Genomic DNA, 17533 nt, shown 5'->3' with positions numbered 1-17533 from the left:
TAAAAGATGGAGAAATGAGTTTTTATTTATTTTGGTACTGTAAAGATTTCTGAGTTTTTCAATTCCCGTATCGCATTTACCCCATATTGAAAAAGTAACCAATCCCAAAACATCAAGAAAAAAACTTTTATTAATGGAATAAATCATCCACAAAATACCCCCATATCGCAAAAAAGTAACCAATCCGAAATAGACACTTGGAACTGACACATGCCGACTCTCTAGTTCTACGAACTTAGTTGACTTTTCTACAGTTGGTCCTAATCTGACCATTGGTGCCCGTGAGAGGGCTAAGGTTTCCCATCTTTATCATAGCATTGGCAAAGTCGGTTCTGAAGGTTGCTGGATTGCTCACGTAAGCATTCACCTGAGAGTCGGTAGATCCACCGCTAAAGAGCTGTTGGTCAGAGTGCAATAGGCCCTTTTGGCTCACCAAATTCGTGAAATAAGCATTGTCAAAAGATGTAGGACTTGTGACATCCAGTGGGGAGAGATTGTTAGCGCCTCCACTAGTTGGACAACTTGATTTCAGCGATGTTGCAAAGGAAGCGTTTATGTTTGCTTCATTGTAAAGACGCGTCCGGAATGTTGTGCACCTAGCTTGCCCAATTGTATGCGATCCTAATTAAATAACAACAAACAAAGTAATTAGAGATTGCACTTGATTAATAATGCATGTTAAATAATTAATTAGGAATGATTTGAATTGAGCAAACCTGAGAGGGCCACTAGTTCCTTTGCAGTGAAGCCTTTGTTTGAGAAAGCAGTAATAAGCGCAGAAAGGTTCAATGTGGGAGCGGGTATGTTGGAATTGGCCGCACTTAGGCTTGCTGTGGTGGAGTCTCTTCTGCCCAATGGCACTGTATAGGTAAGTCCACCCAACTGCGTAAACAATTTAAATTGTTACACATAGCACAAATTGAGATTTAACGATGACAAACATAGGGAAGTCGCTATTAGCATTCTAAACAAATCATGATTCAACCTTTTCTTATAATAGTTTAAAGGAAAAATTACACTGGAAGGAATGCATGATAATTCTTTTTGGAGCATCTCAGTTGATTAATTAGTAGGGTTTCTGACTTACTGCAACAATAGAGTCCCTAGCAGCAACAGTTAAGATGTCAGCACAAGAGACCACTTTGGGGCAGAGACTCTCCAATTGAGATTTAATTGTATCGATTACATCAAATCCCCTCAAAGAATTAACATTAGCACCTGCTGTTTTCTCTCCTGTGAAATTGGCTGTGTCATCCAGCAGAACCGAAGCATCACATCCCTGCATGCACAATTAATATTTGTTATGCGAAATTGTCACCTTTTCTTTGAGAAACATGACTCTTTTTTTGTCCTAATCTGTACATGTATATTCACAATTTTTTGGTACTACGACAAAAAGCTCAGTATGAGAAAACAAGAAGTCAAATCAAATTATCGTATTGTTAAAAATAAAACAGAAATAGAAAAGAAAATAATTTGTTAACAACAAAACAAAAGGTCCAAGCTTTTTGGCTGTTGATCTGTGTTAAAAAATATTGTATTTCTCTTGCATTTAGAGAAGACTTGCCCTAAGATTCAAATTAGTGCCTACTTTATCTTCCACTTTAAAATTGGTGATGACAAAGAAAGCAAATGAAAAATGAGCTTGTTTCATTACAAAACTCTTTTCCGACAGAGTACTGTCCATTTGTCCCTTTGAAAAATATGTCCTAGTCAGGAAAACAAAATCACGAAGTTTCCTCAAATAAATATAAATAAATAAATAAAAATAGAGTGATTGAGAATTCGTTTATAACCATATTCTTTTTTTTGTCTCTTCAACTAGGTGTGAAATAACTAACGGAATTCTCTTTGAAGAATTTATTAACTTCTTTTTTGGTCGGAAAAACCTCTAAACAAACTCCATGATCGAAATATTGTTTCATAAATATATGGATAACCAAAATGCTTTTACCAACATGTTCCATAGAGAAACAAACATGTCAGCTGAGCTAAATTTTCATTTGGTTGGATTGCATATGTGAAGTCACAACAAAACCTAAGCATATACTAAACTATCCTTGACACAATACCTCTTAAACAATTATATATAGTTGTTAATAGGACTCTAAAAAGGTCTCAGCACTCTAACCATGCACAAATATGAGGGAAAAAACACTGAAAAGGAGTGCAGAATGAGTATACAACAGGACTTTTTAGAGAGCGCCATTGACATCCTATATATACTCACATGAGCATGCATGCATGCAGGTGAAGGATAAGAATTATACATGAAAGATAATCATTATTAGGCGGGAATTTAAAGGATGAGTATGTGGAAACCATCACTTGCATTAACAAAACAATCATGGAAATGAAGGCGGAGCAAGGAAGCTCCCATGCGAGCTTCCTTCGACACCGCTGAGTCCACCGCGGATTTTATGGTGGACAGGGCATTAGGACATGATGTTCCATAGAAAGTAGAGGACAATTGAGCAGAAGCTACTCCAACAAGAAGGAAAAATAATGACAAAGAAATTTTAGTGTTTGTGGGAGTGCATGAACCAGTAATATATGAACCCATGACTAAAATCTAACAAGGTTTCTGATAACCAATATAACTAAGAAGCAAAGAGAGAAGAAGAAGCTTGGGACTAGTTTCTTGATTTAGTGCAGCATCATGTCCTATGTTTTTATAGCCTGTGTTATAACTGGACTCTTGCGTTTTGATAATGCTTCTAGACTTCGAGTCAACTCAGAAATAAAAGAATAATATGTGAAAAAGTAATCATGAAACAGAGAAAGGGAAGGGAAGGTGAGGTAAAGATGTTACTTTTAGGTTAAGAAGTCCACGTTTCATTGCCCATCACGTTTCATAGCCAATGGGCAATGCTGTATGATCCACTTTGTTATTTCTAAATTTATTTTGGAAAAGGAGAGGATGGTAGCTGCTATAACTGATTGCAATTTCTTCCAACCTTTTCATTTATTTTCTCTCAATAAGTCTGATTTAATATTAATTTTCTTTGTGCTATTGACAATAATTTTTACAAGGATAATCATTTTTATAGTTAGTTGGATTAACGCTAATTACATTTATGCTGTTGGCTAAGCAAAATCATGTCGGCCCCCAAGAGAAAATCTAATGCTGTAGTGGTTTTTGTATACGTGTGGTTTTGGCTCGTTTTATCTTTTATCTTTTTTATTCAAAGGTTTATGAGTGGGTCATGAGACTCATGACCAGGGCTCAATCATTTACGGACAAGAGCAATAGCACATTGTTTCTCTGGATAAGTCCAAAGACATATGAAACAACATGATTGAATTGCGACGATGTGATATAAAGATTCGACTTCTGGTTAACTTGGACATTAGACAGCTGAAAAATCTTAGTCCTTTGGATTTGGTAAGGTGAAAATAATATAGTAATATATGGGTTTGTACAGCTAAGGCAAGAGGAAATATTTTTAAATTGTGTTTTAATTAATTAAAATTGTGAATGATTTAGCTTAATTTGATATTATTATAAGAGAAATTAGGTTTTGGCCTCTAGTCACCAATAGTTATTTGACTAAAACCTTACTGATTTCCAATTTGTGGTCAAAGTCCCTTAATTTTTTCACATCAGACTTTAATAATAAATATTTTTTATATGTTATCAATTTTTATTTGGTATTTGAAAAATAGTATTTTTCTTCATGACCTAATTTATAGCCTTGTTAGAAAGTTGTTTATGGTAAGTTTTTTAGAAATTTGAAACGACTTATTCGTAACTAATCAAGAAAATTATCTAATTTTAATTTAAGAAAAAAAAAATTATCTTCATCTTCACACGCTACTCACATATGCTTTGGAGTTTACTGTGTCACAAAACTTTATAATCAAGGCCATCCATTAGAGGCAAGTTTCGCCTCTCTTTCAAGCTCACTTTTGTATTAGACAATACGCATCCAAAACAAAAGTTTTCTAGCGTGTATGCTAATCTTGCAAGACACAAAAACTATTAAAATATCTAATTTCAGTGACTTGCCGAATATTTTTCCAAACGAAGAACAAAGAAAATCCATGTTGTATCACAACTGTTTTGTTCGGTGTTCGATTGTTTCACATATATATGACATCGATCAAACACTATTCCTTCATGACCTAACATTATTCCTCTAAAGACCCTTTGAGCAAAAGAAAAAGGAATATAGGCAACACCCTTTGCTGCCCTAGCTTCGCCACTCATCACCTACCCTAGTACTACACTAATTTGAAGAGTTATCTCAATCTCTTTAATGAATTAGTTTTAAAAAGTCTCATGCATTGTTTAGTCACCTCTCCTAGATCCAGTCAAGTTGCGCGCATGTTTCGTTTTCTAAAGGTATTATTCTGCTTATTTTTGCATTTTAATTTTTCTTTCCTTTCCCTTGGAAAAAAAATATTCTTTCTTTTCGTAGAAAAAGTGTGTTCATAGCTTTTTCAAGTGCTCATTTGACATTTGCTGCAATTTTATACCAAACAAAGTGAGGAAAGAATAAACATGAGCTTGTGAACATGAGCTTGTGTCCATGCATCGTTTTGAAATTTCCGCACCATGGACGGCCCCACACGCTAATTGCTTTCTATTTAGAATTTTGAACACCATGCATACTAATTATATATATATATGCCGCAGTAATTAAGCACTCGATTTTGATTAAGCATGAAGTTACAACTTTTTTCTGTATTAGTCAACAATCAAAGATTTTCTACATGATCGATGATTATGTTGCATGCATGGTAATGGAGATCATATACATGTTAAGCTTGCCTAATCCATAATTGTTAATTTTAATATGGTTTTGGTAATTAAGATCTCTTGAGCATTTTTAAAAGTTAGAGTATACAAACGCAATTTGAATTTTCCCATGTGATACCTAGCATATATGGGGGTTTTGGCTAGTTGACTTTGGTTTTCAAGTCTTGTTAGGTGCTAACTCGCGCTAACTCTTTGTCGGTTCATGGACACATATTGGACAATAATCATATTTCGTTGTCAAAAAATAAAAGAGGAATTAGATGGTGCACTTTTCAAAATTGTCGTATACTTGCATAATTACATTTGTCTCTTTGCTAGTATTTGGTGTAAACGATATGACTTAAACCAAAAAAAAGAAAATAATACGATAGTATAGATGGACAAACATCATTGTACGTAGTTGTACATATAAAATTGGTCGGACAAATTTGGTGTGTGAAAGTCCTACTTTTAGTCGGAAAATTTTGAAAACATCTGTTTTTCAGACTTTAAGCATCCCAATCCATTTTGGATGGGATGGAGGTTGCTATGAGTCCCAATCAACGCGGTATTCCAAAACAAATAGGTGAATATGTGATTTATGTTAGTCTTAATTACCAATTAGCCTAAGAAATACAATAATTTAACTCTCATCTACAGCTTAATAAAAAAAAAAATTACACACGGTGAATATGTGATTTATGTTAGTCTTAATCACCAATTAGCCTAAGATAAGGATAATATTGTTTGAATCTCTACGTATTAGCTAGAAGTCATTATTTATTAAATCACAATTAACACATATAACAAGATGTCTTATTTAAATCACAAGATGAAACTTTTCCCTACACCGGTATAAAAAAACAAGTTCCCTGCGGCTGGAGAAAAAAAACACTAGTCGCCGACCCTGCTCTTGGGGTTGGGGTTGACGGCAATCCTTCTTGATTTCTTCCTTTTTTATTTTCGTTGTTTTTAGTAGTAGTCGCTCTCTCGTTTTTTCAAGGAGAGCCTTTAGTTGGTAGTTGTGGTTGCTCTCTCACTTTGTCGAGGAGAGCCTTCAGTTCGTGGTTGTGGTTGCTCAGAGCTTTTGTAGTTGTGGTGGTCATGGTCGTGTTCAATCTCAAATTCTAGAGCGACGATTGTTGTCCAATCTGAGGTGGTGTTTGTGGTTTGTGTTCTTGAGAAAGGACTATGAGAAGGAAACTCGATGTTTGTGTTGGAAATTATATATTGTAATATATAATTTTAATAATTGAATGAAAAATATTGTTAACCAATTTCTTGGAAAGGTTATGTTGTTTAGGTGTATTCCTTGATAAGTGATGTATACTTATAGATGAAAAGTTACATCTCTTTAATAAGTAGAAGTTGGATTCTATTTAAACCCATGAAACCATTGGTATTAAATATAGAAAATTAGAGTTAATTTTTACTCTTGAGAAATAGGGTTTCCCCACTTTGTTTCTCTCATGTTTTGTGAGTCAAATTCCGAGTCGTGTCTTGAGAGTACGGAATATATAAAGTTCGTCAGATTCCGAAGATTGAAGTGCTTTGACTTCGGATTATAGATTGTTGAATTCTGGGAGATGGACGCCTACCGAACTACAAGCACAAGAGTAGGGGCGAAATTCTATCTTTAGGACATTGCATTTATGCAAGCCTCAATCTCCAAGTTTGTCAGTTATTCTAATTTTTTCTCTAGTTGTTTATATTAATCTCATATATAATTGATGTTTTGAATTTCTTTATGATTATTATCATTGGAATTATATTGTTATTTTTTATATTTTCTAAAATTGCTCCAACAGTTTGTTGGAGGGGACTCATAGAGCAGGAGTAATTTGCCAATGAATGCAAAATCATTAGAGATTTTTGCGGTCTTTTCCTCATGTAACCTGTATGATAATTGTTGGGTTTGCAATGTTTTAGTCATCGTGACTAGCATTTAGGGTTTAGGATTTAGGTTCCTTCATGATTGAAGGGATGTATTGTATTTTTGATGTGTTTATAATTGTAGAATTACGATGCTCATTTAACATTTGTAGTCTCATGAGTTCTTCGAAAAAGAAGGTTTAATATGTATGTCGTATGACGTTTTTGATCATTTTTTGCATGTGTGTTAAACCTTAGTTGCCATGGATGAGTAAGTTCCAAGCAGTGTCCTATCATGGACTCTACATACAGAATGTGAAGGACTGAGTTCTACATCGATGAATCGATGAAGGACTAAATTTTGTAGAAACTTATAAAGAGTTGAGCTACACCCCATAATAACAATAAATTTTATAATAAAATCTCAACTTTCTTCAAATCTTTTAAATTCAAGTCCAATATATAATGACAAATGCGATCACAATCTTCGCAGTTCAAAAATGATAATTGAAGGAGATGAAGTCTTTCATTAAGGAGTTAACACATGCTATGCAATTAAATTATAAAATTTCAACCAAGTCCACAAAATGCAATACCAAATCCTAAAACTACTGAAAAACATGTAGGGGTGGTTTTCAAATGGATGCGAGTGGAAACTGTTGTAGCCTATTTTACTGAACAATTATAGAGGGAATAAGGAGAGAGGGCCGGCGGCAAGGAGAGAGAGAAGAGAGAGAGAGAGATTTAATTGTGAGGTGTGATATTCCACCCCATTGTACCTTTATTTATACTAGTAGGGAAGGTTAATCCCTTACCCTAATATGATTACAACTCTAATAGGATAATATCTAACCCTAGAGATATAGTAGAATATTCTAAAGATATTCCAACAATAATAAAAAAAACACTTTGCGCAACGTAGGTACCTTCGTTTGCAAAGTCAAAAATCGTTGCCTGAAAAATAGCACAATGAAACCTTCGTTGCGCCAAGGCAATGATAGTAGGGTTTGCGCGACGAAGAAGAAACATACGTTGCGCAAAGTGGCTTAGGTGACTTTGCGCGACGTAGGGACATGCGTCGCGCAAAGTGGCTTAGTGGTTTTGCACGACATAGGTTTCTTCTTCGTCGAGTAAACTTCTTTCTTTTGTGTTGGTAAAAAAAATATATATTTTTTAATTTTTAATAAATATTGTAATTAAATTCTAAAAAATAATTAATTAACCAAGGAAAAGTATTTAATTATAAAATATATGAAAATGTACAAACAAGATGTCCGAACTAAAAAGAAAAAACTACAAGTAGTCTTCGAGGTTCGATACATCAGGCTACTGGGTATCGGCAGGGCGAAGTGGCTCAAACGTCAAAGGTGGAGCAAGATCAGGTGCTGGTAGCGAGATTTGAAGGCCGGACATCTGTATGGCTCATACAAGGTCTCTCACCTGCATAGCCTGGGCCCTCATTTCCTTGCCCTGGACCGCAAGCTGACCTTTTAGGGTTGTCACTTCCTCCTTCAATGCATCAACCTCTGTTGTGTTCGATCTGGAAGAAGAGGCACTCGTCTCACGAAGTCGTGCTTTCCCCATACACCGAACAACCTTGTCATGACGATGATTGAAGTTCTGATCCAGGATATCAATCAGGATCTGAAAACCTGCATCCTCGGGTACCATGACGTCCTCGATCGGGGTTTTCGAGGGAAGCTACAATGTTGCTTCTTGGAGAAAAGCGGTGCACTTTTCCACCATATTAGCCTGTAATAATAAAGAAAAAACATATAATGTTTAATAACAAAATATAAATAATATTTGAACAATTCATACATATAAGAATAATAACAATTACATATACTTACATGAAGCTGCTCAGTGGTCTCATCACCAGGTTGAACATAAACGTCCTCGAACAGGTCGATCTCTAGGAACTTAGAACCCTCTTAAAGAAAAAAACATTAAGAAAATTTTATTAATCAATAATAATAAATAAATTGTCTAAAATTTCAAAATTAATATACTTTTACCTGACGTCGTGCCTCAAGCCTATACGAAAAGGGTTCAAACCGGAATGGTGGAGAAATGTCTTTGACTCCCTAGCTTTCTTGCCAGTAACATATTTCTTCTGTTAAACACACAATATACATGTTAGTGCGACTATTTGAAATAAATTAACAAAAAAAGCTCAAAAAAATAACTAAAACAATAATAAATTATTATTAAAATATTATGTACATACCGCAAAATTTGGGTCCGTAAAATGTTTGTAGAGCTACTCCCAATCCTCCGGCCAGTCCTGCAACTCGATTGGGCAACCATGTAGGCGAGCAATCTCCGGATCATCCTATAGCTTAAAAATGCGTGTGAAGATTGTTCTTCCAATGTTTGTACCGGGTTGCTAAGGTCTCCTTTAAGTAGGCCATAGCCTCAGGGGATATGTTTAGAAGATCATAAATGACCTACAAATATGAAAAACAATAAAATAATAGTAAGAAATTTAATAATATTAAGATAATATATTTTGGTTTTTAATATTTGTAAACAAAATTAAAAAAAATGATAAAGGCTAAAAATTAATATACTAATCGACAACTTGTCTCGCACTAGTTTCTTAGTCTCTTTGAGAATTTCTACCCAAGACACCCACTGCATAGGACAGTTTTGTCGAATAACAACACCACAACTACTGATAGGAGCATATTTATGCGCCTTAGTTAGCTAGTTCTTATGCATTTTTGTTATGTTTTCTTCGTTAAAGTAGTCTTTTAAGCTACTTTCATGTGTTTTCAGGTTTAAAGGACATATTACATGAAATGATGCAATTTGGAGCTTTTGGAGCAAAACTGAGCTGGAATGTGGTGTATGCAAATGGAGCACGAGGAATGGACGTCCAAAACTAAACCCTAAGCCGTGGCCCCCCCATTTGATTATGCACCCTAATTCCTCTCCAAAACCGTGCAGCCACCATCACAGATTATTCCCCATTAATTCCCTCAATTTCCCATCAATCCGTGTATTTTATTCACACCCTAATTCCTCCTTATTAACCCTAACACTAATCAACCACCATCCCATTTTTAATTCTTATTCCCTAAGCCATTATCTCCCATTTCCTCTCCATAAACCGTGCAATTCCACTAACCCTAAATAAAATATTCTAAGCCATTCATTCCATTACCTTTCATCCCATTATTCCTTCCCACTAAACCATCCATCCACCATTCCATTTTCCATCCGCACTATCCCATTTACATCCTCTAATCCGTGCATTCCCATTAGCCATTAACCCTAATATTCTAATCCATCCACATTCCACCAAATACCTTAAACAATCATCCATTCACATCTCTAATCCTCCTATAAATACCCATTCATTCCATTCACCAAATCATCTCATTTTCCATTACAATCACACAAGGCAACAACACAAAATCCCCCATTCTTGCCGTGCATATCCCTTCCATTTTCTGCATATTTTCTCTTCTATTTCCACCACTCCCCAACCCTCCAAAACACTATCCACCCATTCCTCCATACAAACACCAATCCAAAATCTATCCTTAGACCTTGTGCCGCAACAAAGAGGAGGAGAAGGGCCTAAACGTTCATACAATTCAAGTTTGAGTTGTTGGAATTTTTAGGTGTTTTTCTTTTCCTTGATTTCAATGATTAAATTTACATATCTTTGTTTTGTACGTATGAGGAACTAAACCCCCCATGGCTAAGGGTGTATTCGAAACCATGATTATATATGTGAAATAAGTTGATTACTTCCAGTTATCATTGCATAAGTCGTGAATACAATTTGCTTAACCGTTTGATTTAGAACTTATTCTTGTATGTTGATCGAGAGTGCACACTTAATTTGCATGCTTGAATTTGGTGCTAGGATATAAGTTTGTTTCACCTAATCGTTATGAATTTATATTCACAAGTAGTGAAGGTCGCTAGTCACGATCATGTTAAGTAGATTCCTGGCAAGAGTATCATGCTTTTCATAGTTACAAATGCCTTGTCGATGCTTATGATTTCCAAAGAACGTAATGATTCTAACTTGTATCTTTATCATGCTGTTCATATAAAGAACTTGTTAGGAATAATTTGTTTGCGATGCATATTCATCCAATTCAATGATTCGATGGAAATCTGAAGGTTAATTTAAGCGGACCTAATTAACTTGGAGTGTCGAGGTTCATAACTTATTGAATTGATAACTGGAAAGTGATTTACGTTGCATATATTTCATGTGTGGAGAAGAACCCCTTAGCCATTTCATCATCCATATTTTCATCACATTCATATTTACATTCTGCCTTTAATTACAATCTGTGTATTTTAGTTTAATTTCATCCAAACACAATCCCCCCCCCATATTTTGTTTAGTCTTAATCTATCTTATTTTGTGTTTTTAAGTATTTGGAGTCTTGTAGACTTATTTTGAGTTTTCGTTAAGTGAGTTAAGTGTTTAAGAATTAGTTTTATTTATTTGAGTCAAGTGTTTAGCACCCCTAGTTAATCCCCGGTTAGAACGATCCCTACTTACATCATTACTACAATTGTCACAAATAGGGTTTAATTTGTGTGCGTATAATGCTCGCATCAAATTTTGGCGCCGTTGCCGGGGATTAGCAAAGTTGCTAATCCCTTGTCTTGAGTCTTGTTTAATTTGTTTAGTTTCTGTTTTGTTTTATATTTTTGCACCGTATGTGTGTGTTTGTTTTTGTGCCGTGTATAGGCCTATTGTTTTCTTACTTGTGCCGAGTCTTTTAAGTGTGTTACTTATCTTGTTTGCTCTTGTGTGCAGGTACTAGTTTATGCTCGTAGCTCACAACCTGTTCGTGAGAATATCTTCGACTTTAACGACGATTTTGAGAGGACTTTGAGGAGAGAAAGGAAACTACAAGCATCTAATCCTTCTAGTTCCGAACCTGAAATCAAAGAGCAAGAAGTGGAGGTTAAAGAAGAGCCCACAGCAAGGTGTGAAGAAGAAGTACCAACCATGGCAGTAGACAACCGAACCATCAAGGAGCTTTCCGCCTCGGGTTTGGACAATGCAGCCCCTCTTTGCATCCAATACCCTAGGGCAGCCCCTGAGAAGACCGATGAATTTGAATTGAAGTCCAGTTTGCTACATCATATACCCAAGTTCCATGGGTTATCAATGGAGGACCCTAATAAGCATTTGAAGGAGTTTGAAGTCGTATGCTCAAGTATGACACCGGTGAACGTGGATAGCAACATATTGAAGATGAAGGCTTTTCCTTTTTCTTTGTTGGAAAAGGCCAATGATTGGTTGTACGAGTTGGCTCCTGGCACTGTCACATCATGGGAAAGTATGAAGCGAGCTTTCTTAGAGAAGTTCTTTCCAACATCACGAATCATTCTTCTTCGCAAGAAGATTAGTGGAATTCAGCAAAACCAAGGTGAATCTTTCCCAACTTATTATGAACGTTTTAAAACCCTTGTTGCTTCATGTCCACAGCACCAATTGAAGGAGGAGCTTCTTCTTCAATATTTCTACGAAGGGCTCTTACCAATTGAACGTCAAATGTTGGATGCATCCGCGGGAGGAGCTCTAGTGGATAAGACACCCATGGATGCCAAAATGCTCATTGCTAATCGCGCACTCAACGCACAACAATATGAAGGAGTTGGGCAAAGAGATGCCCCACGGCCACATCATGTCAATGAGGTAAGTTCTATTTCTGAGTTACAATCCCAAATGGCTAACCTTACGTCCATGTTGTCACAGTTTGTTGAAAGCCCCAAAACGCAAGGAACTACAATGTGTGGTGTATGTTCCATTCAAGGACACCAATCTGATCAATGCCCTCAATTAATTGAAAATGGAGGGTGGGAATCTGCCCACGCCGTGGGTTATGGGAATCCAAACCAACCAAGGGGTGATCCTTTCTCTAACACATACAATCCGGGATGGCGTGACCACCCCAATTTCAGATGGAGGGATGCACAACAACCTGCCCAACAAAGTGGATTCCGACAACCCCCGGGTTTCTTCCCGAGGCCAATGGCACCACAACCACCTCCTCAAGCACAATCATCCCAAACCAACTCAGGTATGTCCATGAATGATGATAAAACGTATCAATTATTAACCACAATGGCGCAGGGAATGCAGAATCAAGCAAAGGAGGTGAATGAGCTCAAGAAGCAAATGGGCCAAATGGCCGAATTTTTGGGACAATTTCGTGAGAGTGGTAAATTACCAAGCACTACGGAGATCAATCCAAAGGGTGGTTTTGAATCTGCAAAAGCCATCATTTTACGAAGTGGAAAAGAAGTGGGAAGCAAAGCACATGCATCTGCCCCAAACAAGGAAGATGAGAAGTTACAATTGGAAGAAGAGGAGCAATCCCACCCCACGGCAAAGATGGCACCAACCATGCCGCAGCAATCTACACCTTCCAAACCATCCACCTCAAGTAATGTTGTTCCAAATGTTGTGATTTCAAACACTAATCTGCCCAATGTTCCTTTTCCTCGCAGATTTGCACAATCAAAGAAGGAAGAAGGCGAAAAGGACATTTTGGAGACCTTTCGCAAAGTTCAAGTAAACATTCCTTTACTTGATGCTATTAAGCAAGTACCCAGGTATGCAAAGTTTTTAAAAGAGTTATGCACAACTAGGAAAAGAATTTCAAACAAAGAAGTTGTGAAAGTAAGTGAAAATGTGTCCGCGGTCTTGCAACGCAAGTTACCTCCAAAGTGTAAGGATCCAGGGAGTTTTACTATCCCATGCATAATTGGAAACACTAGATTTGAACAATGCATGTTAGATTTAGGTGCATCCATCAATGTAATGCCATATTCCATTTATGCATCAATGAACCTTGGTGAGTTAAAACAAGATGGCGTTATAATTCAATTGGCCGATCGTTCTAACGCTTATCCCAAGGGAGTCCTTGAGGATGTTTTAGTGCAGGTCAATCACCTTATTTTCCCCGCAGATTTCTATGTTTTAGACATGGAGGATTCAAGCCATGCTCCATCATTGCCAATCTTGCTAGGCTGTCCCTTCATGAAAACAGCAAGAACAAAGATTGATGTGTATACGGGAACATTGACCATGGAGTTTGATGGGGACATTATTCATTTTAATCTTTCTGAAACCATTAAACATCCAATTGAGGACCATTCTTGTTTTGCTATTGACATTGTTGATTCTTTGGCACAGGTGCATTTGGATAGAATGAACGAAGATGCACTTGAGGTAGCCTTAGTCAACGGCATAGGAACAAGAAATAAGTGTGAGGGAGTCTTGGCAACCCACGGCATGCAATCTGACCATATTGCCGTGCCCCCTTGTGAGGAAGTACTTGAAATGGTCGCTGCCCTCGAGTCATTGCCCTCCCACTCTGGTAAGTCTCCAATCTCACTTTTAGATTCGGTTTTGACTAACAAGTTACTTCCATCAACTGTGCAGCCACCTACACTTGAGTTAAAGCCATTACCTAGTCACTTGAAGTATGTGTTCTTGGGCCAAGATCAAACGCTACCCGTCATCATTTCAAGCTTACTCATAGCTCAAGAAGAAGACAAGTTGATAAGGGTGTTAAAAGAGCACAAATCTGCCATTGGATGGACTTTGGCGGATATCAAAGGCATTAGTCCCACCACGTGCATGCATCGCATCCTTTTGGAGAAGGAAGCCAAGCCATCTCGTGAAGCTCAACGTCGCCTTAATCCACCTATGTTGGAAGTAGTGAAAAATGAGGTTATAAAATTACTTGATTGTGGTGTTATATATCCTATTTCTGATAGTCGTTGGGTGTCACCTGTGCAGGTTGTTCCAAAGAAGTCTGGCGTCACAGTGGTGAAGAATGAAGAACAAGAGCTTGTCCCCACTCGTGTTGTGACTGGTTGGCGTGTTTGCATTGATTACAGGAAGTTAAATGCCATGACAAGGAAGGATCACTTTCCATTACCATTCCTCGACCAAATGTTGGAAAGGTTAGCCGGTTATGAATTTTACTGCTTTCTTGATGGATATTCCGGATATAACCAGATTGTGATCGCTCCGGAGGACCAAGAGAAGACAACATTTACATGCCCCTTTGGCACTTTTGCATATAGACGCATGCCATTTGGCTTGTGCAATGCTCCGGCGACGTTTCAACGATGCATGGTGAGTATATTCTCTGATTATGTGGAGAAGATTATTGAGATATTCATGGATGATTTTAGCGTGTTTGGCAATTCATTTGATCATTGCTTGAATAATCTGACTTTAATCTTGAAACGTTGTGTTGAAACGAATCTTGTACTTAATTGGGAAAAATGCCACTTCATGGTTAAGCAAGGTATTGTTCTAGGCCATATCATTTCTGAAAAAGGCATTGAAGTAGATAAATCTAAGGTAGACCTTGTTCGCCACTTACCCTCTCCAACTTCGGTTAGAGAGGTCCGTTCGTTTCTTGGCCACGCAGGTTTTTATAGGCGTTTCATTAAGGATTTCTCCAAGATTGCACAGCCACTATGCCGGTTGCTTCAAAAAGAGGTGGTTTTCGAGTTTGATGAAGCATGCTCCACGGCATTCAAGCACTTGAAGGAAGCTCTCACTTCGGCTCCTATTATCACACCTCCAGATTGGAGCCTTCCATTCGAGTTAATGTGTGATGCGTCGGACTATGCCATTGGTGCTGTTTTGGGACAGCGAAAGAACAAGCAACCTCACGTTATCTATTATGCTTCTAGGACACTAAATGATGCTCAATTAAATTATTCAACCACTGAGAAAGAATTACTTGCTGTGGTTTTTGCATTAGATAAGTTCCGATCTTACTTACTTGGTACTAAAGTTGTTATTTTTACTGATCATGCAGCTCTCAAATATTTGCTCACGAAAAAGGAGGCCAAGCCTAGATTGATTCGATGGATGTTGCTTCTACAAGAGTTTGACATTGAGATTCGGGATAAGAAGGGCGTGGAGAATGTGGTGGCTGACCACCTAAGCCGAATGGTACATGAGGAAGCAATGCCAATTTCTGAAACCTTTCCCGATGAACAATTAATGTCTATCCAGGTAAGTGAGCCTTGGTACGCAGATTTGGTGAACTTTTTGGTGTCTAAACATACCCCTAGCACACTTAATAGGAATCAATGTGATAAGCTTAGAAAGGATGCTAGGTTTTATGTTTGGGATGACCCATACCTTTGGAAATTTTGTCCTGATCAGATTGTCCGACGTTGTGTGAATGAATCTGAGTTTCAATCTATTTTAACATTTTGTCATTCATATGCATGTGGGGGACATTTTGGCACCCAACGCACTGCCCTTAAAGTCTTAGAATGTGGTTTTTATTGGCCAACCATCTTTAGGGATGCTAGGACGTTTTGCCTTACATGTGATCGGTGTCAAAGAATGGGTAATATAAGTGCTAAGGATCAAATGCCACAAACCCCTATACTTTCTGTTGAAATATTTGATGTGTGGGGCATTGATTTTATGGGTCCTTTTCCTTCATCACATGGTTTTCTCTATATCTTGTTGGCGGTGGATTATGTTTCCAAATGGGTGGAAGCAAAAGCCACCCGTACTAATGATTCCAAGGTAGTTGCAGATTTTGTGAAGTCTAACATTTTTGCTAGGTTCGGAATGCCTCGAATTCTTATAAGTGATGGAGGCTCACATTTCTGTAATCGTACAATTGAGGCCTTGCTCAAGAAGTACAACGTTACACATAGGGTGTCCACACCCTATCATCCTCAAACAAGCGGGCAAGCCGAGGTGTCGAATCGGGAGATAAAACAGATTCTTGAGAAGACAGTGGGTCCAACAAGAAAAGATTGGAGCTTAAGGCTAGAAGATGCATTGTGGGCTTATAGGACCGCCTACAAAACACCGATAGGAATGTCCCCCTTTCGGCTTGTTTATGGCAAGCCATGCCACTTACCTGTGGAGTTGGAGCACAAGGCTCATTGGGCCGTGAGGAAGTTCAACATGGATGTGGATGCAGCGGGAATTCATCGTAAGCTTCAATTTAATGAACTTGAGGAGATACGGAATGAAGCTTATGAGAATGCTCGCCTTTACAAGGAAAAGACGAAGGCCTTTCATGATAAGATGATTCGCACCAAGTCCTTCTCTGTTGGACAGAAAGTGTTGTTGTTTAATTCTCGTCTTCGTCTATTTCCGGGTAAGTTACGTTCACGTTGGATTGGACCCTTTGTTATTACTAACGTTTTTCCTCATGGTGCAGTCCAAGTTCGTAGCTTCAAAACAGGTCAAGAGTTCAAAGTGAATGGGCACAGATTGAAGCCTTACTACGAGGGCTTTGTAGAACATGATGTTGAGGAGACAACCCACTATGCCGTGGGTTTCCATGAAGGTTGATCACCGTGGCAACGTCCGGCTGCAAGACGTAAAAGAAAGCGCTACTTGGGAGGCAACCCAATACAGTAAATAAAACTTTTGCTTGTTCATTGATTTTTTTTCGATAAATTACAATTGTATCTAAACATGGCAGAAAGATGGAGCCTTTACAAAGGTTGTGTACGTGAGGCCCCACTACGTGGCAACACTCTCGGAGCAAGAGGTCTCGGAGCAGGAGGTCTCGGAGCAGAAGGCATTGGAGCAAGAGGCATCGGAGCGGGAGGCATCGAAGCGGGAGGCATAGGATATAGAGCATTCCAGGCCCCAATACTTGGCGGAACGCTGGATGACCCAGGAAAAATGTGCCCCTGGAAGAAAGACGCAAGCCGTTGACGGTCACTTTGCATCCGACCTTGAGATTCTTGCATCTCATCAAGCTTCCTCTTCATGCATGTTGAATAATTGTTGGCAAGCACGTGCAAACTTCGATTCTCGTGCTTAAGCTGTCTGATCTCCTGCTTAAGACTCTCCACCTCCGCCATCAAGGATTCAACCTGACGAGAGCGAGCAAGAAGGCGTTGGCCCATGTTGGACAC

The 17533-nt window shown here is 38.0% G+C and overlaps 1 protein-coding gene across 2 annotated transcripts; it reads right to left on the bottom strand.

Moving 5' to 3' along the window:
* Positions 1–112: 112 nt before the first annotated feature.
* LOC103962173 (cationic peroxidase 1) lies at positions 113–2578 on the bottom strand. 2 transcript variants are annotated; one of them, XM_009374851.3, is made up of 4 exons: positions 2333–2578; positions 1088–1279; positions 717–882; positions 113–621 (listed from the first exon to the last, which is right to left on the bottom strand). In XM_009374851.3, the coding sequence occupies exons 1-4, from the start codon at positions 2561–2563 to the stop codon at positions 236–238; spliced, it is 975 nt and encodes a 324-aa protein (XP_009373126.1). In that variant the 5' UTR covers positions 2564–2578; the 3' UTR covers positions 113–235. The 2 variants fall into 2 exon arrangements, with proteins under 2 accessions (XP_009373126.1, XP_048431450.1); XM_048575493.1 differs by lacking the exon at positions 2333–2578 and adding an exon at positions 2271–2300.
* Between the last annotated feature and the right edge of the window lie 14955 nt (positions 2579–17533).

This window comes from the organism of the source record quoted next, unplaced genomic scaffold, assembly GCF_019419815.1.
Source record: "Pyrus x bretschneideri cultivar Hongxiangsu unplaced genomic scaffold, Pyrus_bretschneideri_v1 Contig11, whole genome shotgun sequence".
Classification (NCBI taxonomy): Eukaryota; Viridiplantae; Streptophyta; class Magnoliopsida; order Rosales; family Rosaceae; genus Pyrus; species Pyrus x bretschneideri.
Note: the sequence above shows the minus strand (reverse complement) of the source record. Positions and strands in the feature narration are given on the sequence as shown.

Coding starts and splice junctions, on each gene's coding strand:
- LOC103962173 (XM_009374851.3), bottom strand. CDS start 2,563: ATGGGTTCATATATTACTGGTTCATGCACTCCCACAAACACTAAAATT. Junction 1,280..2,332: donor TCCATGATTGTTTTGTTAAT/GCAAGTGATGGT, acceptor TTGTGCATGCAG/GGATGTGATGCTTCGGTTCT. Junction 622..716: donor GGAACTAGTGGCCCTCTCAG/GTTTGCTCAATT, acceptor TTATTTAATTAG/GATCGCATACAATTGGGCAA.